This window comes from Ostrinia nubilalis, chromosome 3 (assembly GCF_963855985.1).
Source record: "Ostrinia nubilalis chromosome 3, ilOstNubi1.1, whole genome shotgun sequence".
NCBI classification, from domain to species: Eukaryota; Metazoa; Arthropoda; class Insecta; order Lepidoptera; family Crambidae; genus Ostrinia; species Ostrinia nubilalis.
Window position 1 is genome coordinate 4,135,261 of NC_087090.1, and position 25,913 is coordinate 4,161,173.

Sequence of the window (25,913 nt, forward strand, 5' to 3'; positions counted from 1 at the left end):
TGTTTGTGTTGCAGCAAATGTTCGGCGCGGGCATGATGGGCGGCATGCTGGGCGGGCTGCTGGAGGGCGCGGAGTTCCCGCCCTTCTGCCCGCCCTTCCCGCAGCCGCAGCCCTTCTGCATGCCGCAGCACAAGTAAGCCGCATATTGTCTTGTCTTCAAATTATGTATTGAACGTCAGTTTCATAATGCAAGCATTTACAATGGTAAAAACCAATATGCTTTTACACAGTGTCATGAGACTAAGGGCTGATTTTTCAATAGCCAGTTATCTTTTAGCTGAAAGATAAAATTGTCATTTTGACATATTTCCCACACTCAAACTGTCAATGTGCCAAACGTACTCTTCAGTTCGTTTCATCCACGAAGACGCGCGGAGTCGAGGGAAGCGCGTGGTGCGGGGAGTTTGATCCGACCAATAGGTATGTCAAAATCCACCAATCATGCAGCATTTGGACCTCGCGTCTACGTATTGCCATCATTGCCGTCTCATTGGATAGTTGTCCGTGAGTACGCGCACAAACTACAATGATGACGCTCGGATTGGTCGGATCATGCTCTCCGCACCCCGCGCGACCTCGACCCCGACAGTATATCTGAAGATTGAAAAACCAGCTCTTAATTTGTTAACTCTACATTTGTTCGTTTGAAATGTGACTTATAAGTCTAATTTTTGGCAGTATCATGGGCATGGGCGGCTTCGGAATGGGCGGGTTCGTGTTCGGGCAGCAGATGCCGCCCTACGGACAGCCTCCGCCCGGCCTCGAACATGCTCATCCACAGGTATGATATATTTATACTTGATTTATTAAACTGTCTATAAAACATTTGACTACAACAAGATCCAAGGATTGCTGAAATCATATTTTAGCCCATAAAGTTTACCGTTCAAATGATTATTGGGTATTGAACACAAATTATAGTTAAGTTACATTTATGCCCCGTATTTACTAGGGGACAAAAATCTGGCAACACCATATAGCGTGGCTTTTTCTTACGAATAAACGTGACGTGATATGCTGCGCTTTCGTCCTGATCCGCCCGATGTTACAAACGGCACGTTTATTCTTTTGTTTGACAATAAAATACAAAATAAATAATTCGGCTGTATTACACGTCATTTGGCATACTGGAAGCGTAGGACGGGTCTTTATGGAAATACTTGGGGGAGGCCTTTTTCTAGAAATGAACGTCATTCAACAAACGAGACACACGTCATATCATCATCCATCATCATCTCAGCCATAGGACGTCCACTGCTGAACATAGGCCTCCAGGCCTCCCCCAATGCTTTCCATGTCGCCCGGTTGGTAGCGGCCTGCGTCCAGCGCCTTCCTGATGTCGTCAGTCCACCTTGTGGGGGGACGTCGTATATTTACATAATCGAAGCATCTTGATAAAAGATCGGCCGTTTGGTGTAGTGGTTCAGAACGGACTACTATGCCGAGAGGTCCCGGGTTCGATTCCCGGTCGGGCAGAAATTGAAATGATGAATTTTATATCCGTGGTCTAGTACCCATAGTACAAGCTTTGCTTAGTTTGGGGCTAGCGGCGCAGTGTAAAATGTCCAAGGATATTTATTATTTATTTATTATTATTATAATCTTCGTCACCAATGTACCATTTCTTACAGGTCCAAATGCAAATGCCCGGCATGCCCGACCCGACCCAGGCGGTCGGTCTCGCGATGCCCCCCGCGGGCGTGGCCCCCGCTAGTGCGGCCGGCGCCGCCTCCGACCCGACCGGGGAGGTAGTGCTGCCTTCCATGTGGCGGTCGGCGGTCGACGCGCGCGGTCGAACGTATTATTATCATGTTAAGCTGCGGCAGCCGCAGTGGCTACCTCCCCCTCCACCAGGTATGAAAGGTATAAAGTTGCTTGTAGTTTTTGGGTGCGAAAACAAATGAAAAAGGTAGTTATATTGTAGTTTATGAGTGCGAAAACACATGGAATATCAAGCCGGGTCCAGACGGGTGTAACGCGTAATGGAATGTATCGCGTAATGTAATGAAAACGGCGTGGCCTCCGCTAGTGCGGCCGGCGCCGCCTCCGACCCGACCGGGGAGGTAGTGCTGCCTTCCATGTGGCGGTCGGCGGTCGACGCGCGCGGTCGGACGTATTACTACCACGTGAAGCTGCGGCAGCCGCAGTGGCTACCTCCCCCTCCTCCAGGTATGAGAGGTAGTTATATTGTAGTTTATGAGTGCGAAAACAAAATATCAAGCCGGGTTCAGACAGGTGTAACGCGTGATGGAATGTATCGTGTAATGTAATGGAAACGGCGTGGCCCCCGCTAGTGCGGCCGGCGCCGCCTCCGACCCGACCGGGGAGGTAGTGCTGCCTTCCATGTGGCGGTCGGCGGTCGACGCGCGCGGTCGGACGTATTATTATCACGTTAAGCTGCGGCAGCCGCAGTGGCTACCTCCCCCTCCACCAGGTATGAAAGGTATAAAGTTGCTTGTAGTTGTTGGGTGCGAAAACAAATGAAAAAGGTAGTTATATTGTAGTTTATGAGTGCGAAAACACATGGAATATCAAGCCGGGTCCAGACGGGTGTAATGCGTAATGGAATGTATCGTGTAATGTAATGGAAACGGCGTGGCCCCCGCTAGTGCGGCCGGCGCCGCCTCCGACCCGACCGGGGAGGTAGTGCTGCCTTCCATGTGGCGGTCGGCGGTCGACGCGCGCGGTCGGACGTATTATTACCACGTGAAGCAGTGGCTACCTCCCCCTCCTCCAGGTATGAGAGGTAGTTATATTGTAGTTTATGAGTGCGAAAACAAAATATCAAGCCGGGTTCAGACAGGTGTAACGCGTGATGGAATGTATCGTGTAATGTAATGGAAACGGCGTGGCCCCCGCTAGTGCGGTCGACGCGCGCGGTCGAACTTATTACTACCACGTGAAGCTGCGGCAGCCGCAGTGGCTACCTCCCCCTCCTCCAGGTATGAAAGGTATAAAGTTGCTTGTAGTTTTTGAGTGCGAAAACAAATGAATAACAAGCCGGGTCCAGACGGGTGTAACGCTTAATGGAATGTATCGTGTAATGTAATGGAAACGGCGTGGCCCCCGCTAGTGCGGCCGGCGCCGCCTCCGACCCGACCGGGGAGGTAGTGCTGCCTTCCATGTGGCGGTCGGCGGTCGACGCGCGCGGTCGGACGTATTATTACCACGTGAAGCTGCGGCAGCCGCAGTGGCTACCTCCCCCTCCACCAGGTATGAAAGGTATAAAGTTGCTTGTAGTTTTTGGGTGCGAAAACAAATTATATATCAAGCCGGGTTCAGACGGGTGTAACGCGTAATGGAATGTATCGTGTAATGTAATGGAAACGGCGTGGCCCCCGCTAGTGCGGCCGGCGCCGCCTCCGACCCGACCGGGGAGGTAGTGCTGCCTTCCATGTGGCGGTCGGCGGTCGACGCGCGCGGTCGGACGTATTACTACCACGTGAAGCTGCGGCAGCCGCAGTGGCTACCTCCCCCTCCTCCAGGTATGAGAGGTATAAAGTTGCTTGTAGTTTTTGGGTGCGAAAACAAATGAAATATCAAGCCGGGTCCAGACGGGTGTAACGCGTAATGCAATGTATCGTGTAATGTAATGGAAACGGCGTGGCCCCCGCTAGTGCGGCCGGCGCCGCCTCCGACCCGACCGGGGAGGTAGTGCTGCCTTCCATGTGGCGGTCGGCGGTCGACGCGCGCGGTCGAACGTATTACTACCACGTTAAGCTGCGGCAGCCGCAGTGGCTACCTCCCCCTCCTCCAGGTATGAGAGGTAGTTATATTGTAGTTTATGAGTGCGAAAACACATGAAATATCAAGCCGGGTCCAGACGGGTGTAACGCGTAATGGAATGTATCGTGTAATGTAATGGAAACGGCGTGGCCCCCGCTAGTGCGGCCGGCGCCGCCTCCGACCCGACCGGGGAGGTATTGCTGCCTTCCATGTGGCGGTCGGCGGTCGACGCGCGCGGTCGAACGTATTATTATCATGTTAAGCTGCGGCAGCCGCAGTGGCTACCTCCCCCTCCTCCAGGTATGAGAGGTAAAGCCCGGTCTGTGAGTACGTAGAATTTTGTCCAATGACCCCAAGCTACCCATCCTTATCGCTCGCGCGTAATTATATTACTGTCGCGACTGTGCGACGGGCTCCCGCAGTGAGTGTGCGAGGGCGACAGCAACATTTACGTGCGAGCGATAAGGATGGGTAGCTTGGGGTCATTAGACGAAATTCTACGTGCTCACAGACCAGATTATAGTTATATTGTAGTTTATGGGTGCGAAAACAAATGAAATATCAAGCCGGGTTCAGACGGGTGTATTGCGTAATAGAATGTATCGTGTAATGTAATGGAAACAGTATGGGCAGCACTTTATATGTAATGCTCGTAGGTTCGCTCCCGTTCACACGTAGAATTCGTGTTGCATTACACGTAATCTTACATTACACCCGTCTGAAGTAACGGACTGGAAAACGAGAGAACACTTTTAACGAAAATAACAATGTGAGCATAAATCAATTTAGGCCTACTGTCCACGCAACGTCGCGTCCGCCTCACGTTACGCTCCGTGGACACAGAGTTGTACGCAAGATGCAAGCAATCGTCAATTGACGATAGCGTGCGCATGACGTTTGGTTTATGTGGACAGTAGGCATTACGCTCGCGCGATAAGAATCTTTAAATTAATAGTGATAGCTATATCAAAGAATAGAAATAATATTTAAAATGACGCTGTATATCATAATGTTTATTTCTTACTGTTTTATTCCACAGAAGACTCAGAAGAATCTGAAGAAGAGGAGGCAGAACAGTTATCTGCCATTGACACTGCGATAGTCCGCAGGCAGATGAAAGGCAAGCTTGTGGAAGGTGTCAATGGCATCTACGAAGGTATAAACATAACTTAAAATAATATTATTCGTAGTTATTGACTACAAATAAGTTGATTTGTAAATGAAATGCGTTTGTTGTGTTACAGTGATAAAAGAAGACCCACCGAACGGTCTGATTCCAGACCACGCTCTACTCAATATGAAGCCGCGGAAGAGGCGGCCGGGGCTGGTTTCTGAAAGACCTATAAGCGTAAGTTCTCATCCAGACAAACACTGCTAGTTCTTAAGCTGTTTTAATAGATACGATTTTTAAAAAATCTGTGTGATCGGCATCTGTTCTTAAATTTTTTTATACCTCCACAGCCAAGAACCGAAGAGGACAAACTGGCTGGCAGACTAGAAGTGAAGAGGTACAAGCAGACGAAGGAAAAGCTGCGCCGGCGCCGCGAGCGTCTCATGAACCGGGTGCGTCTGCTCGCCGCACGCTCGCGGGGCCGCGGGGCCGACAGCGACGCGCAGGTGCTCAAGGTGAATGTCGCTCTCCGGCGCTACACATAGGGCACACAGAATAATTATAAGTACTACCAGGCCTGTTCATCTCCGCGAGTTTACATCGAAAACAAGACACGCACGATGGCCCACCTACAGGATACTATTCGACAAGGCCTCACATACGAACGAACATTGATTGATGACAGTACTTATTATTATTCTGTGGTACTACGTACAGAAGTTTTACTCCGCTAAGGTTTTTAAAAAAATGTATGCTCAATGTCATTAACTATATGGTGTAATTTAGCTTGTCTCAAGAGTCAAGCACCATTTTGTTGACAAACGTCAGTGATCGGTAGTTCGGTACTGCGCCGAAGCTATAGGGTTGACTTCGGTAAAATGTTGTGACGTGAGCTGCCAAACTGCAGAAAATGGCGGAGGAAATGCATGATTTAGCATGAATTATCATGAATAATACTAACTACTTATTTACCTCTCAGTGACGCGACAGTACACCATTTTATTTATTTTTTCCATCATACACAAGAATACGGGTGCGTGAGTCAACGTTCGCTCGTATGTGAGGCCTTGTCGAATAGTAATCCTGTAGGGGGCCATCGTGCGTGTTTTGTTTTCGATGTAAACTCGCGGAGATGAACAGGCCTGATAGGGCACACAGTCAAGTGAGCGGAGCTGCGTCATGCACCGGGGGCGGCAGCGACGCGCAGGTGCTCAAGGTGAATGCCGCTCTCCGGCGCTACACATAGGGCACACAGAATAATTATAAGTACTACGTACAGAAGTTTTACTCCGCTAAGGTATTTAAAAATTTAGCTTGTCTCAAGAGTCAAGCACCATTTTGTTGACAAACGTCAGTGATCGGTACTGCGCCGAAGCTATAGGGCCGACTTCGGTAAAATGATGTGACGTGAGGTGCCAAACTGCAGAAAATGGCGGAGGAAATACATGATTTAGCATGAATTATCATGAATAATATTAACTACTTATTTACCTCTCAGTGACGCGACAGTACACCATTTTATTTATTTTTTCCATCATACACAAGAATACGGGTGCGTGAGTCAACGTTCGCTCGTATGTGAGGCCTTGTCGAATAGTATCCTGTAGGGGGCCATCGTGCGTGTTTTGTTTTCGATGTAAACTCGCGGAGATGAACAGGCCTGATAGGTAGGGTTTGCTCCCGGGAAATCCCGGTACTCATTTTTCCCGGGAATTCCCGATAATCTAATCCTTTATCTAGTTCCGGTACTGACGATGCAATTCCCGGGACTTTCGGTACTTTCGGGACTTCAATAATTTATTTTTAATAACAATTTTTTGACTAGATGCCATCATATTTTTACGTACACACTATCAACAAATGAAAAAATATTAATAATGTTCCTAATTCATTATCCTTCCTTTTAAGACTGATTGTTTTATCAGATTTTACTTAGATACTACTTATTATTTCTTTCAACAGCGTGTTTTTTTATAAACCTAATTTAGTTAATTTGTGTTTTGTCCCTAAGAGTAGGCGCACACCGTTGATTTTTCGTCGGCCGATAGTTTAGTCGGGCAGTTGATCAACCCACCACCACCCATGGCCATACCAACCTTGCGGTTATACTGGCCGAATCGCGGGAGGTGTGCGCGGAATTGCGGCTGCCTACGGCAGATTGCACTCCACCGCGCCACACTTCTTGACTCCCTACAAGTTATTTTTCTTCGTCCTTGTCCCTATATATTACAGTTCTCCCCCTTCTGGGGCCTGACAATCACGGCACGGATGGCACCATCTGGTGCCGTGCAGCGCTAGCTGTCCTCCTTCTATGCCAGCCGTACGCAAATTCGCGCAGCCGGGCGAAGTTCGCCTCCGAAGAGACGAGATCGGAGTACCAGGCAGGTCCGGGTCTCTCGAGCACGATTCCTTGAAGCAGAGCTTGGCGTAAGTCTTCGTACAAAGGGCAGGACCACAGAACGTGGTGCCTGTCCTCTTCACGTTCCCCACATTCGCATTCCGCGGCGGTCCGGAGACGCATATCGCACAGGCGCTTGTTAAAGCACCCATGCCCCGTAAGTATCTGGGAAGTAACATAATCTGGTACGACCCAGCGCATGCCGAGTCTCCCAGCCACGTCGGGGAAGAATTGGAAGAGCTCGCGACCCTTCGTCTCCCCCTCCCATCTGGTCTGCCAAGTATCCAGCACCGACTCCAAAATTTCTCGTTTCCGTCTGCCCATCGCGTCCCTGGGCGTGTCCCTGCGGGACACGTCCGTCATGCCAGCGCGGGAAACCTCCAAGTCCGCGGGTAATACGCCAGCAAGCACCGGGAGCGCGGCTGTGCTGACCGACCGATAAGCCTTGGTCAGTAGCACCAGTGCAGGCCGCTGCCCCCGGAGAATAGTGGTGCGCATGGACTGCACCGAGAGGCGCTCGTACCAGCATGCCGCTGCATACGCAAGGGTTGCAACAAAAGTGCCCTGGTACAAAAGGGCAGTTGATCAGTATGGGCATGTATGGGGGTGCGCACACTACGCCGATTCGATTTGGCCGATTCTTCATACAAATTAAAATCGGGCACAACTATCGGCCAACTAAAAATCAACGGTGTGCGCATACTCTAACTCTTGTCGCTGCCAGTATTTGACATTGATAGAAAGTGAGAAAACATATTTTAACTAAAATAGGTTGATTAAACGATTGTTGTTTTTTATGAATATGGCGGTTATGATTTTTAATAGGCATTTATAACTAGTTTTGTCGTGTTGTGTAACTGTTTGGACTGATTTATTATTAAGGTAACAAATCAATTGAACTGAACAGAAAAAGTTTAATATTTTTGTTAACCTATTACATTTTTATTAAAATTACGTACAAATTAGGTAATTTGTTTTAATGAATAATAACCATTCACGTGGGTACCGAAATTCCCGAATTTCCCGGTTTTCCCGGTACTGGCTTAGACCTGGTACCGGGAATTCAGTAACACTCCTTAGTACCGGGACTTGCAACCCCTACTGATAGGGCACACAGTCAAGTGAGCGGAGCTGCGTCATGCACCGGGGGCGGCAGCGACGCGCAGGTGCTCAAGGTGAATGCCGCTCTCCGGCGCTACACATAGGGCACACAGTCGAGTACACCAAAATTACCTAGAACCTTCCGTCGAACTGAAGTCTAAGTTGTTTCACTGTTGAATACGACTCCGTAATCCCGCTACTCCCGGCAAGAACGTACTCTTCAGAAGGGGTTTTAATAAAGGTTTCTAAGGTCAACTAATCAGTTTGGCTATTCAGCGCGGAAATGCAGCCAGCATTCTGGGCACCATGTCGCGTTGTTTGGACAGTGATTTAGGACATATTTTTTATTTTTAAATTATTAGTCTATGGCCTGCTAAACACGGACAGCTTGAAGCAGTTAGTGTCGGCAGCTTCAAGCTGCGACTGCATAGCAAACTACGGAAACAGTAATAATAATAATAAATTCCCATAGTTTTATCGTCTACAGGAATAATACCAAAATTACTAAAACAAAGCTTCGAAATGTTAGATATCCCAAGCAATCTGATCTACAGCCTTCAAAAAGCCTCAATACTGAACACCTGCCGCATTACGCGTAAATTTTTATCCACAGGTTCCACAGCTCTTCACCCTATGACGCTTGGCTGAGGCCCGCGCCATAGGTCAAAACACCCGTCTTTAAGATGGAGAAAGATAGAATCTTTGAAATAAAATAATAATAATAATAACTGCAATAGCTCCTGTGCACAGGCTGGGGATGGTCTCTGGCTACATCCCATGATATAGTCAGAGACTAGATCCAGCATGTGCACCACTTTCACTTTTGTCGATTATTTTGCGCTTAAAACGGCCTCTACGTGTTGGATCTGTATCCCCACGCAAGCCTTATAAAGGACCGGGCCACTCATGACCCGTGAGCTCCAAAGCGTACAAACATAATAATAATAATAATAATTTTGTCCAATGACCCCAAGCTACCCATCCTTATCGCTCGCGCGTAATTATATTGCTGTCGCGCTCGCACACTCACTGCGGGCGCGCGTCGCACAGTCGCGAGCGATAAAGATGGGTAGCTTGGGGTCATTGGACAAAATTCTACATGCTCACGGACCAGGCTTTAGCTGCTTCAAGCTGTCCGTGTATGGTGGGCCTATGTAGTTCAATAATTGTGAATTTTATCATTTTTCCAACTAAACTTCAACCATCAGAAAAAATACAAGTCCCTATTTCATATCTTCATATCTCCCCAGATGGTGGACCTCGTAGACTCGGACAGCGAGTCAGAAGCGGACTCCGAGGACGGCAACGAGAAGCCATCAGAAAAAAAATACACGTCCCTATTTCATCTCTTCGTATCTCCCCAGATGGTGGACCTCGTAGACTCGGACAGCGAGTCAGAAGCGGACTCGGAAGACGGCAACGAGAAGCCGTTCACGCTGCCGTCGTCGCCGCCCAACGACTCGCCGCTCGCGCCGGTGACCGCGCCCGCGACCGCGCCGATGCCCGCGCCGATCGTCGAGCCTGCGCCCGCGCCGATAGATCCCGATGAAGCCGCCAGGAGGATCAAGGTAAGTTAGACTAAACAACAAACATCTCGTAAAGCCTGGTCCGTGAGCACGTAGAATCCCGTCCAATGACCCCAAGATACCCATCCTTATCGCTCGCGCGTAATTATATTGCTGTCGCGACTGTGCGACACGCGCCCGCAGTGAGTGTGCGAGCGCGACAGCAACATAATTACGTGCGAGCGACAAGGATGGGCAGCTTGGGGTCATTGTACGGGATTCTACGTGCTCACGGACCAGGCTTTAGACTCGGACAGCGAGTCAGAAGCGGACTCGGAAGACGGCAACGAGAAGCCGTTCACGCTGCCGTCGTCGCCGCCCAGCGACTCGCCGCTCGCGCCGGTGGCCGCGCCCGCGACCGCGCCGATCGATCCTGATGAAGCAGCTAGGAGGATCAAGGTAAGTTCTTCTAAGGCCTCAGCCTCAAGTTTAGCGGGCAGCGGGGCGGGAGAGGGGCGGGAGCGGCGGCGGCGCGGGAGCGGGGCGGTCAACGCAGACCCGTTCTCGAAACAAGCGGGCAGCTCGCGCGGCGCTTTAGCGGCGAAGTGTTGTGTTCGGGGTTGTGTTGTCGAGATATTTGTTTTTATTCGCAAACGAAATATCTGAAAAACGGCGACAATTTTATTTCGATTCAAATTTATTCCTAACGCTCGATTTATTGTGGGCAAAAGAAGGAGTGCGCTGCCCGTTCGTTGCCCGCTCCCTCGCCGCTGCCCGCTCGTTGCCCGCTCCGGCGCCGCTGCCGCGCCGCTGTTTTCGAGAACCGGTCTATTTGATTTTACGCATAAGATCCTGCCGCTCCCGCGCCGCCGCCGCTCCCGCCCCGCTGCCCGCTAAACTCGAGGCTGAGGCCTAATGGTGCGTCCGCACTGGGCGAACGGGCTCGCGCGGCAAACTCGACATCCTGCTCATTCACCCTGCTCGTGAGTGAGCAGGATGTCGAGTTTGCCGCGCGAGCCCGTTCGCCCAGTGCGGACGCACCATAACAGAAATTTCTGAATCTTTGGAGACGTTTACAGCCTGTCTACCTACGCACAGGATGTTTCGCGCCATCGACGCACGATTGTAGCGACACAGAAGTCCGAATCAATTTGTTGGAAAACAGCGCTATGTTGAGTGTTTTATAAACACGTGTGTACAGGGCCTTAGTTCTGAATTTACAGATTGTTTTTTCACGAAAGTTTCAATTCTCTTTTTTTTAGATGGCTATACAGCAGTTGTTCCTCTTGAATTAATAGAGGCTAAAATAGACATTTCCAGTTAAGAAAAGTATTAGGCTTGATTTCCTCTTAGGCTGACGTCGGTGACTAATGTCAGCGGCGCGTATGCATATACACTTGTAATAGGTGACCCACGCTGAACTGTCCCACCAAACTCAATGACAGGGGGCGCTACCATCGTTCAACTATATGGTTTCCAACATGGCAAAAATCGGAACCAGCGATCCGGTATTGACGGTGGCGCCCCACTGTCAATGTCATGCATAGGACAGTTCAGTATTTTGGAACTATATATTATTTATTTATTTTATTTTATTAGGAAAATTTATTTTATTTATCAAGTGTTTGTGGTTTTGCAGGAGCAGTTCCGCAGCAGCATGGCGCGCGTGATGGTGCACCACCTGAACCCCTACCGCCACTCCGACGCGCCCGCTGGCCGCATCACCTGCACCGCCGACTTCAAGCACCTGGCCCGGAAGGTGCGTGTGGACTCTTGTTGCAGGAGCAGGTCCGCAGCAGCATGGCGCGCGTGATGGTGCACCACCTGAACCCCTACCGCCACTCCGACGCGCCCGCTGGCCGCATCACCTGCACCGCCGACTTCAAGCACCTGGCCCGGAAGGTGCGTGTGGACTCTTGTTGCAGGAGCAGGTCCGCAGCAGCATGGCGCGCGTGATGGTGCACCACCTGAACCCCTACCGCCACTCCGACGCGCCCGCCGGCCGCATCACCTGCACCGCCGACTTCAAGCACCTGGCCCGGAAGGTGCGTGCTTGTACCTTATGTAGATAACAAGCTAGGTGTTCATTATTCTCGAGTGATGGAGTGTCCACACATGCCGCCGGCTTATGCCCCCGGGTTTGCCGCCGGCTTTCAAAATGCCTTGCCAGTGTGCCGTCCTGGCCGCCGGGTTGCCCGGCAACTTTTTTCTTGCCTTCTCGGACGGAGACGTCAAGTGTATTATTATTCTATTTACCTAAGTTTTTTATACAGTGGACTAAAATTATTGTAAACTAGCTTTTGCCCGCGGCTTCACCCGCGTGAAATTGTCACAGATCGTCATAAATTATAGCCTATTATGTTATTCTGAGTTATAAACAAAATACTGTAAAGTTTCATCAAAATCCGTTCGGTAGTTTTTGCGTGTAAGGCGGTTATCACACTGCGCCGCGGAGCGCGTGATTTTCATATAAAAAATCACGCGCGCGGACGCGTTGTCAGTGTGAAGTGCCGCGCGTGTTTTCTATACAAACTGAGGTACTTGCATACAATGATTAAATCTGTCGCCCCGCGCTCCGCGGCGGAGCGCGGTGCAGTGTGATAACCGCCTATGAGTAAAAACATCCAGACATTAAAACTTTAGCATTTATAATATTAAAGTAAGAAGTGTGAACCAACTACTAATTTGTGGTATTTTCTCAGCTGACGCACTTCGTGATGCTGAAGGAGCTGAAGCACTGCCGCTCGGTGGAGGAGCTGGTGGTGACGGACTCGGTGCGCGGCAAGGCCAAGATGTTCGTGCGCAAGTACATGGCCAAGTTCGGGCCCGTCTACCGCCGCCCGCCCGAGGAGGCTGACTAACAGGTAGTGTAGCCAAGTGCCACAAAAGTAGTTTTTTTTTTAAAGTTTGCCAAGTGCCACAAAAGTCGTTTTTTTTTAAGTTTGCCAAGTGCCACATAAGTGTTTTTTTTTAAGTTTGCCAAGGGCCACAAAACGCGACTTTTTTAAAAAGTTTGCCAAGTGCCCCAAAAGTGGTTTTTTTACAGTTTGCCAAGTGCTATAAAAGTCGATTTTCTTTTACAGTTTGCCAAGTGCCACAAAAGTAGATTTTTTTTATAGTTTGCCAAGTGCCACAAAAGTCGATTTTTTTTACAGTTTGCCAAGTGCCACAAAAGTCGATTTTTTTTTACAGTTTGCCAAGTGCCACAAAAGACGATTTTTTTACAGTTTGCTAGAAAGCCAACACTTCAGCTTGGCAAGTATTATAAAAAGACAATTTTGGCAATTTATTAAGCTTCTAAAAATCACTTTTATATAGTGTACATCGGGCTAGGCCTTTCAAGACAAAAATGAATGAAACAAACCCTACAATTTTCAGCTTCGCTTCACTTTATGGCAAGTGCCATAAAGGTTTTTTATTGCAAATTTTTGGGCGTTTAAAAAGCACAGTGTAAATAGGCCTCAACCTTTCAAGGCAAGGACGACTAGTTACTTACTTGCCTGGTTGTGCCATCAGGCAAGTAAGTAATGTATACCTTGATTTTTTAGAATCCAGCAGAGATGTAAACAAACACTTTCATACACTATTACACCATAATCACTTACGTGTTCATAATATCATACACATTATTTAACAAGCCCATGAAACCAACTTTATTTTCACGTATAAACAAGTTTGAAATCAATCTTTGAAACAAATTATTTTAGCAAAATACGTGGACGATGAAAATTTGTGAGACTTGTCAAATTGACTTGACGTTTAAAATCATGTGTTATCTCCATATTGTCTATGACTTGTCTCTGACACATCAGTGCTGTAACCTGTGAGTCATAGACAATAATCTGTAAGTTTAATCGATATTATTTTAAGTATTCACTTATTCCGATTACTGATTAATTTTAAATAAAAAATATACGATACTTTGTTTAGTTTCCCAGCGATAACTTCGACAATATTGGAGATAACGTAAAATTATTTTTCTACTTTTAGTGTATGCTTTTTCGGAGTCAGTTTAATTTTTAGTCGGTTTTATTTAAACGAAATTATTTTACTTTTTTATGCAATTATTCTTACGTATTGTTCCATTGCTTATTTTCCTATATAAGTATATAAAATAAAAGAAAATAAAAATCTTCTTTCAATTGATAGCATCTTAAATTACCTCCCTAGCGAAATAGAGCAACAAAGAACTGAGCGAGCGAGATGTCACTAGTAGCAACACTTTAAACTATTATGTTGCATTTTTACTATAAAATTATCACTTCACGGGATTTATTGCAACAATATCTATTTTAACGGTAAATAATATTTACCCTCCCGACGTTTCGGCTCGGTTGCACGAGTCATGGTCGCGGGCAGACTGAAGAGATGCGGCGTCGTCTGCTCCGGCGCGATGAGTTTTCTTCACCCACCCGCATTTGCACAATATTTTCGTCAGTGGTACAGTCAGTCCGACAAACTACACTAACAGTGTCCGGGTTTCTCTGAGAACGCGATTTGTACTTCGTTATCACCGGATTCCACGCTGATGATAGGTTAAATCCATCTTCTCGATTGAAATTCTTATGCTTTTTAATTTCAATGGCTTCACGTATCAACCTAACATGGTAATGCCTATCAGTTGAGAGGATTTTCGGGTCATGAAATAGATATTGTTGCAATAAATCCCGTGAAGTGATAATTTTATAGTAGCAACACTGTCAAACAGAACTTTTTGCAACTATTTGAAGTTTAATAACTTTACGGATATCATTGATTGTTTTGTTACCAGTGTGTTTTTTGATTACATCTGTGCATACAGTTTGTTTCCTGTTCTCGAAAATTTCATAATCAGTTCACAAAAGTTCACATTCAATGTTGCGACTTTGTTGCATATTTTTAGTATTTTGACGATCACCCGGCGATGATACGCAAGTACTACAATAATTTCACTTCGCGATTAACGAGAGGTTTTGTCGCATCACTAGTTCACAGACTAAAAATATTTTTATGTCAGTTGGCCATTTTTGATGACATTTCTGCTGAATTCTAAAAAATTGGACTGTAGTTGCCTCTACATTAATTAGTGAGTAATAGTCGTAAGACGAATAAAAAAAGTCTCAGCACTGCCATTTTTCCAGCTTGTAACCACAATAGAGCGGTTTCTTCTTTTCAACATTAATTCCTGGTTTTTGCCATATTTCTTTTGTAAAGAAAACTACATAGTCGTTCTCCTCAATGAAAATACATGAAATATTTGCAGGAAATGATGCGGTTTCGCCTGTCGCTTCTGCAGGGGAGAACGCATATTGAGCAGCGGGAACACGCTCCCAAGAAGAACGCGACGGCGAAGAAACGGCGACCGAATCGTACTGAAGCGACCATCCAACTTGATTAATCACGTGCCGCAGTACAAACCTCTTTGGTTGCCAGTAACATACAAAGACCATACAGATTGTGAGCCCTAAGGCTCGGCGCAAATAGTGGCGAGTCGCGGACACTACTGTAGCGAGTGGCCGCCACCGGATACACGTGTGCGGCGCGTCTATACAAAATATATTAAAAAGTGTGTTAAGTCGCCGTCGCCGGCCACCGGTGGCTGTGGTCGGTGGCCCATTTGCGCCGACACTAACTTTGGTAGGGTGGCACTATACCGCGCCAAAAAGTTTATAAAACCAAGTTATCAGGAAAAGTGGAAAGAGTATCAAGTATTGGAACTAGCACTTGGTTAGCGTCATAAATAAACTATTTGAAGATAGTGTATACTAAAAGACATTTTATTACTCTGACAACGTGAAATGTGTCCACGAGACTTGTAACTTTAGTTAGATAGATAATGTTACTTTTAAAAAGAAATGTTTTAATTGATGACGACTTTAATTACGTTAAAAGTGTTTTAAATACGGTTACTTTGACAAAAGGCATTTTCTGTAATCTCATCTACAAAGAGTTAATTTTATGGCAGACGTAATCCATTTTTGTTTCTATTCTGTTTACATTTACATTTGTATTTTATAAAATGCGCCGGTCGCTCCTTAGTAGTCTCCAGTTTTTTTATATTAGTCTCCAGGCTATTTTTCTCTACGTCCCAATTAAAGCTTGCGCTTCTCCTGTGCTTATTTCAGGATAATACATATTATTTGTAATATAAGTGCGACTTAAACAGGTAGAGTCCTCGCACTTTTGAACTCACGTCTGAAATATGTAACCTTTTTCAACAAATCAGTAACTCGTCATGGTGATAACTGTCGCTTAGTATATGTGTTTCGTTATGTTTATAAGTATTGGAGTGTAATTTCGTCAAATTGTTTCTATTTCTGATTTGGCTTACATTTGAAATTATTATAATAATTTTCATATTCTTACAAACTGTTACGTAGTTTGGTAGGAAGCTAGTTGTTAAAATAATGTAAATCATCACATCTTGTGACTCAAATCATCAACTTTCTAAATATTTTATAATCATGAACATTAGAATGTTAAATCAGTCAATTACGAAAATCATCACTTCCTTTCTTTCTATAAATTTTATGTATATTTTCTAGGAGTCTCAACTCAATTTTTCTTCCCTATAATGTACTTGAAAACTAGTTACAAATTCAAAATCTTTTTTATTTCTAACTTTTTGCATAAAGATTGTTGCTTAGACAAATTAGAGCACCTTCCTTCCAAGTTAAAAAGAGATTGAACTCTATATTTCATTGCACTTTACATTTGTCTGAACACTTGACGTGAAAGGCCATCTTTAGCCGGAATTACGTTTTAAGATGCGAATGAATATTAAGTTATTGTTTAAATGAATACTAAGTTATTGTAAATATAGATATAGTAAGATGTAACATTTAGTTTTGTACTCTAAAGTTAAGGCAAGTATTCGAAACGACACTCAAACATCGATTAAAAGATCGATCCACATGGATTCAAGCTTGTGAATAATTGAATTGTATTATTTAAAGAACTCAAGGTTTTGAATCTATTGTTAATTTTGTTCATGTAGATTTAGAGTTGAGCGTCGTTTTCGATAAAATTTCTTAGTCCCTAATTTTACGTCGTAAAGTATTGACTATTTTCGTGAACTTAGCTGTAAGGTATCGAATGGATTAAGTGTATATTTTTATTGAACGCAAGTTAAATAAATATTTATAGCAAGATGATCTCTAGCTCGACTGGGGTTGTTGAGAAATCGCGTGTTTGTGTAAAAACTCGAATACTTATGTATTTTATTGCTAATGATTTCAAGTACACAGTATTATAATAGAGTAACACTTATTTGAGTGGTGTATGTGTTTTTATGCTGTACAGACTCGAGCCAAAGTAACACTCAGTAACTATTATTTCTAATTTTACGTTATTCACATTCAACATTGCAATATGCCGATGATAATATTATATTTTACTTGTATTACTAACATAGGTAAGTTTAATAAGTCCATTTTCTTTCTGCCTATAGCTTTGCGTTACAAAAATATAGGCAATTCAAAATATCTATGGTTGATAACAAGAAGCAATAAATATACTGATAAACTGTACAAATCGTTTGATGTGTGAAAAGAGTTTGAACGGTACTGCTGAATCTAGGATTCATAGTTTATTGTGTACACGCTTATCGAAACCAAACGAGAAATGCACTGAAGCAATGAAATTACTAAGGTACATTTTACGAGACACGTTTCACCCACGAAACATAATGTGATTTAAGATGTGCGTGTAAATATTGTAAATATAGCAGAAGCAGAATCGCTGAGGTTCTGGTAAAGAGAGTGGATATTTTATTTAGATCAGTAGTGTTGCCTTGCGGTACGCTTGTTTTGGAACCGACTCGTATTGATTCTGAGTTATTGTAAAAGATGGTGAAGCCGTTGGAACAAATAAAATGTTATTTCTTTTAGCACTTTGTTTTATTTTCATGTAAATATCGCATACACACCACTATTTCAATAAAAACAATACAGAATGTCCTAAAATTAGCACGTCATATTGACACCGCAGTTAGAGGAGGTCGTAGACTTATTTAAAATTGATTGTTTCAAAACTCGTTAAACTATAAAATTCGTAACGTATGTTTATTCACCCTGTATGAACCTAATTAATTCGGGGGGTAGGGCGTAGACTAAAATATCGCATAAAAATAACAAGAGAAGCATTTTTAAACATACTTTATTTTTTCTAGATTAGGTACTTTTGTATATTCTATGAATCTGTATTATAATAAAGCTAGTTATATTGTACGTTGTTCGATAACTGCGCATGCGATTATTGTTCAGCCACAACGAATAGTGTGTGTATTCTCTGCCTACAAGCGAAGATTAACAAGTCTGCTGCTGTCTCCAAAACTCCTCTCTATTTTCCAAAAACCTAATTGCTTCTTCTGCCTGTTTCGTCACGACATCGTTCTTCTTGTCGGCGATGGCCAGATCAGGGTTTTTGAGCAAGTTTTCGAGGTAAAGTTTGTCTGACATCAGTTGGCCGAGGACAGGGCGCTGGGACTTGGAGGAAGAACGCCTCTTGGGTGGCGGTCGCTTCACTGGCTTGACGTCACCGATTGTGTTCTCTATTGCTTCCTGTAAGGTAAGTAAAGATTTTATTTATTAGAATTTATACTCGTGAATGTGGAGGTGAAAAAGGATATTAAATAATATAAAAAGTGTGATTTTTTTTACAGATACTCAGTGCCTGGTACAGAGTACATGGTACATATCTCTAAACAGATTCGGTGACACATAGACACCACAGATTTTGTGGCGTGAAATGGCATAGACAAGTATTAGTCAAAGTATTTTTTTATTCGCATCTGTAACGGCGCGCGCGCACTGCTGATTTTAATCACCGTGATTGTATAATCTCTCTTTCTCTTTATAAAGATGTAAAAGAAACAGATATACTATCACGGATAATACGATGACAACAAAATAATACCTGTGCTTTCTGGACGCCCAGTCTGAACTCGCTCAAGTCTGGTCTCGCTCGCAGCCCGCGGTGGTAGTGCACCAGGCTCATTTCGAACTCGCCGCAGTAGTACAGAGCCTCGGCCTTCTGCAGGAGCGCCTTGGCGTGCTTGGGATCAAGCTTCAGGGCGGTTTCAGCGTCGGTCAGCGCCGCACGTGGCTCGCCCAGCAGTAAATAGCACCTGCTTCGTGCGACGTATGCAGCCTTCTCCTCGGGGGCTAGCTCAATCGCCTGCAAGTACAAACGGATGTGGTGAGTCAACCAATTTTCATTGCTTTGGTGTTGGGTGGGCCTAATTTTAACATTGTGACGTAACGTGCGCAAGAGTTGCTAAATAGACAATTTTAGAGTAAGTGGTATGACTGACTTCCCCATGGTTCGAAAGAATTGTACTATGAATGAAAGACGTATAGTTTTGGTTTGGGTAATGTTTTACCTTGTCCACGAAAGATACAGCCGTCCTATACCGTTCCCGCATCATTTCAGCGCGGGCCAGCGCCAAGAGAGTGCCCGCGTCCGCTTCTATGGGAAGCTGCAGAGCGCTGCTCCTCTCCGCCTTGTCTTTTATATTCAGAGACTGTTTGATATCCTTGTAGCCCATGACCACGGCGGCCGCACGGTCCTTGTCCGTATACAGCTCCTCCTCCCGGCGTCTCCTTTCGCGTTTCGGCTTACGTTCCTTTCTTTTCCGAGGCTTGATCGACTCCTTTCTCTCCTTCCCGGGGTGTTTTTCCTCTTCCACTTCATTTTCGCCTTTTTCGCCAGACTGCGGCGCTCGCTTACTGATCGACGCCTTCGGAATTGGGGCTTCCTCCTCTTCATCGCCGACTCCGACTCGAACGAAACTTTGAAGGAACTCTGCATCCTTGGTCAGTCCAAGGATATTTCGGGCCTGAGCTATGGCATTTTCGTCGCTTGCCATGGTGCGGTGATCGGGTCAGTGAATGTTATGTAAGGGAGGTGTTTGAAGAGGCGTCAGTATTGACGCCCGAGCTGTAGTCGCCATGGCGACCCGGAATGTTTTCGCACCCACTTACCATTTGGTCTCGCACTAGTGATGGCTCAGATTTGAGAGGGGAAGTACGCATTTTGAAGATATGTATGAAAATGGCGGGGTTTTTAAACGCGCTAACATGAATTTAAGCAGGAGATGGTTTTTTAGTTAATTAATACTTAATATCTATTGGGGTATTATCAGAGCCGGTTCGTGAATTTATGGGGCCCTGGGCTGAAACTACTTGAGGGCCTATCTTAGTACTCAACTAATAGCCATGCCAAAAAACTGTTTCTATAATGATATATTATTCTTATACATATACATTGTGAGTCACGATAAAGTGCACATATGAAAATAGGTGAAACTAGACCTATTTTTATCGACAAAAAAGAGGTCAAAAATTTTTTGAGTTTTTTTTTTAATTTTTCTGCCAATTACTTCTTGTAATGAAAACGTAATAACTTTTAAACTAAGAGGCATATTCTGATAAATAAAAACAGTAATAATGCTAAATAACAGGCGATACTAAAAAATACATAAAATACCCAGAAAATGCCTACAAATAATAAAAAAATATACTTTTTGAAAAAAAGTCTGCTTTTAAATTCGTGTTTTTTTGGTTATTTGATAAATTTATCTAAAAAATGCCCCCATAACAGGTGGTTTTTATTACTTTGTATTATTCTCTATCGTATTAATTTTGTAAAACCAAAAATCGGAAGTCTCTATCACAACATTTGCTATGATCGTTTGAACAAAGGCCTGCCACCACATTATTCTCCGCTACAGGTAGAGACAATTTTAATTTGAACTAAAATGCTTATTTTACTTCGAAATCTTTTGTTTTTATTTGAAATGTAACTTGTTTTTATCAAAATTACAAATCTAGAGCCACTTTCAGTTTCGTTGTTAACGAAGCGTTGAATGGCGCGCCCGGAGAGGCTTAGTTCAAACGATCATTGCAAACGTTGTGATAGGAATAGAGACATGCGATTTTTAGTTTTACAAAGGTAATACGATAAAAAATAACACAAAGTAATAAAAACAACCTGTTATGGGGGCATTATTTGGAAAAAAATATCAAATAACCAAAAAAACACGCATTAACATGCAGATTTTTCTCAAAATATATCATTTTTTTATTATTTGTTGCCATTTTCTGAGTATTTTATGTATTTTTTAGCATCGCCTGTTATTTAGCATTATTACTGTTTTAATTAATCAGGCTATACCTCTTAGTTTAAAAGTTATTACGTTTTCTTTACAATAAGTAATTGGAAGAAAAAAAATTAAAAAAATATCTCAAAAAGGACATTATCCATTTTGGTCCAAAATCAGAAGTGCCGGCCAAAAAATAAAAGTGCTGTATTCTGATAGAACACGTCCACCTTAGCATTTGTTACTATGGCACCAAAGCTGTAGCACCACTGTGCATCGTAGTATTTGAGTTCTAAAAGTCTGTCTTTTTAACATTTCTACGATTAAACTATTTACTAAAACAAATGAAGTATCTTGCCGAAACATGGCGTTTAATATGCTTTGGTTAACACGATGTACTTATTGTCGTTCATATACACTGCATACCCAAAAAAATGCACCATGAGTACCTACAAACAATAAAACATTAACATTCCTATGTTAAAACTAGACGCGGCTTATCACTTCTAGGAATTAAACCAATAGCCTTACCCTACCGCCATACAATGGGCACACCGCCGCACCGCAGCGTCTTTCCATTCTATACATAGCCAGAACGCAAGGGTGTGAAACTAATCGAGTATAGTTTGGATGTGACTTTTTTTACTAAGCTCCTCCAAACTATACACGACCAGTACGCATACGCTGCGTACTGCTCGCGTATACTTTGTAGTGACTTAGGTCAATTATCTTACTCCAAAATATACATCGTCAGTACGCATACGGACTAATCATGTATGTATTGTAATAAGTTCGCGATTACAATGTATACGCGAGTACTTAGTTGCATGCTCGTCATTTTGACTTATTTACCTCTCTTTCTATTACATATTAATTCATAACTGCGTGTCTACTTTAAACATATTATTGAATCAATTTCGACACGTGCCATTGTTTTGATAAAGAGCTTTTTGGTGTTTCATATTCTGCCATAGAAAAGATATTTGTTTTGGGGCTGAATAACTCTGAAATTAAGAATTATGTATGTGAAAATGATTTTTGTTCTTGAGATAAAAGCTTATAAATAAAAATGAATATCCCTGGACATTTTACACTGCGCTTCTAGTCCCAAACTAAGCAAAGCTTGTACTATGGGTACTAGATAACGGATATAAACATACTTAAATACTTTTTTTGTAAATACATACTTATTATACATAGAAGACACCCAGTCCAATACAAACAAATATCAAAATATGTTCATGCACACAAATTAATGTTTGTACTGTGCGGGAATCGAACCCGCTACCTCCGGAACAGTTATCCGTTTCGAACCACTACACCGAACGGTCGACAATTTTAGTTAATAATGCACGTTTAACTTTCTTCATTCACTCTCACTAATAAATAATTGTTATTTAATTTGAAATCTACCTAATCAATTTAATTTCAGAAACCACTTACATTAGTGTTATAAATCTAGAATTATTATAATAATATGTAGATTCAGTAAAATAATAATATTTTATGTAAAAATTAATGAATTTAAAAATGGCATCACCGTACGTGATCTACATAGGTAGTTCTTATTTCTATTCTCGAGGACAAAGCACGAGCATAATATCTAATAAATGTAATAATTTTAAATATAATTCCATATTTTATTAAATCAAATAAACTAAACACACTCTAGTCAACTGTAAGTGGTGTAGTATAGTTTGGAGCGAAGACGGAATCCATCCACGACACAAACTATACACGATCAGTACGCAAAATTCGTGTATAGTTTGTAGTGACCGACTTACAAAGAGACACTCCAAAATATACACGAGCAGTTTCCTATGGGTGCGTTCTGGCCATGTATAGAACGGAAAGACGCCGCACCGCACCACAACAACCCTTTTTTACGGGTAAAAATGCGTTGAATCGCATACCTACCCTGCGGGAACAGGGTCTGAAGGACTAGGCATACCCACTAAAAGACCCCGGTACTCCGTCGCTCGGTGGCAGGAAACTGTGGGGTTCCGGACAAAGCCTTCTCTACCACAGCCCCTCCCGGCCCTACAAACCCGGAGCACATAATAAGCAGCGGAGAACTTGGACCGAGCACACTTTGGCTTTATGGCCCCCTTCACCGCAGCGGAAACAGTGTGGCCAGTGCCCTAACAGGCGACACACCCTTCAACAGTGTTACATGACAGGACTAGGAGTTTAGTGGCCGACTGACTTGGCTTGAACCGGAGACCGACCACACACCCCTCCCTCAACCCTTCACCGCTGGTCTCGCGTGTGTCGTTCCCTGTCGGTTTATTTCTTTAGTACCGAGAGTGAAGTTGCCGTGTGTGTTCTCTCAGAATACAGCACATTTTTTTGTGGACTGCACTTTTTGATTATGCACCAAAAATATATGAAACGTGGATGACTTTGATCTCAAATACTACGACGCTCAGTGGTGCTACAGCTTTGGTGCCATAGTAACAAATGCTAAGGCGGACGTATTCTGTCAGAATACAGCACTTTTTTTTATTGACCGACACTTGATTTTGAACAAAAAATGTATGAATCGTAGATGAATTTTAGATCTCAAAAACTCGACGCACACTGGTTCTACAGCTTTGGTGCCATAGTAACAAATGCTAAGGCAGACGTATTCTGTCTGAATACAGCTTTTTTTTTACTGGCCGACACTTGATTTTGAACAAAAAAATGTATGAAACGTTTTTAATCAATATTTTCTTATGATGTTGTCAACGTTGTAAACCGACTTTACAGACTTTTTTTTTCAAATTATGGCCTACTTTTTAGCGGGATCTGGGGGCCCCTTGTAACCCCGGGGCCCTGGGCTGCAGCCCAATCAGCCCATAGGTAGATCCGGCCCTGGGTATTATCCTTGGAACTGCGTTTTTTTTAGAAATTAGGTACGTTACGTTTCTACAACAAAAAACAATATTTAATTAAAAGTTATATTTACCATGCTAATTCGTCTCTTAAGGAGAGGTTTCCTGGCTATACTGAACCCTGAATTCATGTTCCCACCGCTGCAATTTCTGTATAGCCAGGATCTACAGCTTAACTGCCAATAACACACACAGCTAGTAATAAAATAGATTGGCTATCACTAAGCTACCGTACCTTGTTGAGCGAGGTCAACGCGCGCTCGTAGTAGCCGTTCTTGAAATGGCCGATGGACTCGTCGCGGTGCTTCTTGGCCTCCACCGGGTTGCTCACCGGCTGCTCCGGCTCCTTGTTGCGCCCCATGGCTTATGTCTAAAATCATAATCATATCTTTTTAGTTTATTCAATGCAGAAAGAGGCAGGTAATTTGACCGCAAACGCACCTGATGTTAAGTGAGATGCTGTTTAGGATGGTACATATCTGCCCTCTAAATGAATATTCACTCTTGCCTTGAAAATGTCTGGATTATAGCGTTCGGGAAAGACAGTAGCATTTTTTTTCTGCTGCTTGCAAAAGCTAAGAAGTAAAAAACTACTACGTTAGAAACATAATTAACATATGAGTACAACCACAACAAATTTCTTAGGTAAGTATCTTTGTTGTTGTCTGGAAAAGTTCACTATGCTTATGGAGAATTCAAAAGACCGAAATGAGTAATTGCGCTAAAACTATTTGAACAGTTAAGTACACTATGCTTGCAGAATTCAAAAGAACAAATGAGTAAGTAGTTAAATTAGGTTAAAACTATTTGATTTAAACTGTGAATGCTGCATGTAATACTCTTCAGCATTTTCAGCGCACTGCATTGCATTTTCATTTGCAATACCTACAAAAGGATGAAGCCAATAAACAACCGGTTCGCTATTTTCATACCAGGAACACCAACAAACTTTTGTTTGCAAATATTTGCCGCTAAAAGATTGCGGGCCGAGCCTGTTCCGCAAACGGTGCCTAATTCATAGCGGGCCCAGAAATGGGTTCGATAAATATTTACTATCGTAATTTCGTAACTGAGGCCGCATGATGTATGGCGGTGGCCTAAGGAGCGCCTCCATAAATCTATAACTGTATTCGGCTCCGTTTCGTACTTTATCAGATAGGTACCATTGGTTGTAATAGGAATAAAAACAGTAGAACACTTCATAAATTGAACTTTAAAATTCTTGTTATTTATTCGTTTTGTTTTTATTTACCGTATAGCGATAGCATTTATTCATCGTCATCATAATAATATATCAGTCATAGAACCTCCACTGCTGAACATAGGCGTCCCCCAATGATTTCCATAATGATTCATATCCATATGACCTTTATTAGATGTCGTCAGAATGACGACAGGGTAGGTGCTATGAATTCCCGGAGGCAGAACGGCTACTACCACCAACGACGAGGATGAGTGATGACCACCCACAATGTGGACCGACAACCTCATTAAGGTAGCTTTTCATCATCATCATCATCATTCCAGCCATAGGACGTCCACTGCTGAACATAGGCCTCCCCTAATGCTTTCCACGTTGATGGATTGGTAGCGGCCTGCATACAGCGCTTCCCTGCTACCTTTACGATGTCGTCGGTCCACCTTGTAGGTGGCCGTCTCACGCTGCGTTTTCCGGTACGCGGCCTCCATTCCACAACCTTGCTGCCCCATCGGCCGTCAGTTCTGCGTACTATATGCCCTGCCCATTGCCACTTCAGCTTGCTAATCCGTCGGGCTATGTCAGCGACTTTAGTTCGTTCACTTATTCACATTAAATAGAGTTTCTGGTGTAATATTTAGTCATACTGTAGTTAGAAGAGTATGCTAGTTTAGCGATGTATTGCTACAAATATAGAAATAGAAACGGGGTACCTACTTCTTACCTAAACAAGCATAATATTTTATACGATAATGTCTAGCGCCTATACTTGAAATGGTGTAGTGAGGACACTGTACACATCTGTATACTGCATTAACGATGCTTCGGATTGGTACGGTTTTCGTGAGAAAACGCAATTTCTCCAGCTTATCTTTAGATCTGCCGTATGGGTTCGGAAGGGTGCATCAATTTACTTTT

General features: G+C 43.8%; 2 protein-coding genes across 3 annotated transcripts; one reads left to right on the forward strand and one right to left on the reverse strand.

Annotated features, from left to right (window-relative positions):
- Positions 1-16: 16 nt before the first annotated feature.
- On the forward strand, positions 17-17,708 carry LOC135087626 (probable histone-lysine N-methyltransferase CG1716). The gene is made up of 10 exons (XM_063982362.1): positions 17-133; positions 679-781; positions 1,632-1,854; positions 4,766-4,882; positions 4,971-5,074; positions 5,188-5,352; positions 9,701-9,904; positions 11,481-11,886; positions 12,544-12,705; positions 15,084-17,708. The coding sequence occupies exons 1-8, from the start codon at positions 18-20 to the stop codon at positions 11,652-11,654; spliced, it is 1,206 nt and encodes a 401-aa protein (XP_063838432.1). The 5' UTR covers position 17; the 3' UTR covers positions 11,655-11,886; positions 12,544-12,705; positions 15,084-17,708.
- Positions 17,709-18,049: 341 nt separating this feature from the next.
- On the reverse strand, positions 18,050-24,161 carry LOC135088236 (outer dynein arm-docking complex subunit 4-like). 2 transcript variants are annotated; one of them, XM_063983116.1, is made up of 3 exons: positions 24,033-24,161; positions 18,737-18,997; positions 18,050-18,381 (listed from the first exon to the last, which is right to left on the reverse strand). In XM_063983116.1, the coding sequence occupies exons 1-3, from the start codon at positions 24,156-24,158 to the stop codon at positions 18,127-18,129; spliced, it is 642 nt and encodes a 213-aa protein (XP_063839186.1). In that variant the 5' UTR covers positions 24,159-24,161; the 3' UTR covers positions 18,050-18,126. The 2 variants fall into 2 exon arrangements, with proteins under 2 accessions (XP_063839186.1, XP_063839185.1); XM_063983115.1 differs by lacking the exon at positions 24,033-24,161 and adding an exon at positions 19,203-19,917.
- Between the last annotated feature and the right edge of the window lie 1,752 nt (positions 24,162-25,913).

What these genes read in the sequence shown, in the direction of transcription:
- LOC135087626 (XM_063982362.1), top strand. Translation starts at nt 18, where the DNA reads ATGTTCGGCGCGGGCATGATGGGCGGCATGCTGGGCGGGCTGCTGGAG. An exon ending in TTCTGCATGCCGCAGCACAA is followed by an intron (nt 134 to 678) that starts GTAAGCCGCATA and finishes AATTTTTGGCAG; the next exon opens with TATCATGGGCATGGGCGGCT. An exon ending in TCGAACATGCTCATCCACAG is followed by an intron (nt 782 to 1,631) that starts GTATGATATATT and finishes CATTTCTTACAG; the next exon opens with GTCCAAATGCAAATGCCCGG.
- LOC135088236 (XM_063983115.1), bottom strand. Translation starts at nt 19,688, where the DNA reads ATGGCAAGCGACGAAAATGCCATAGCTCAGGCCCGAAATATCCTTGGA. An exon ending in CTGTATCTTTCGTGGACAAG is followed by an intron (nt 18,998 to 19,202) that starts GTAAAACATTAC and finishes TTGTACTTGCAG; the next exon opens with GCGATTGAGCTAGCCCCCGA. An exon ending in TGGGCGTCCAGAAAGCACAG is followed by an intron (nt 18,382 to 18,736) that starts GTATTATTTTGT and finishes CTTACCTTACAG; the next exon opens with GAAGCAATAGAGAACACAAT.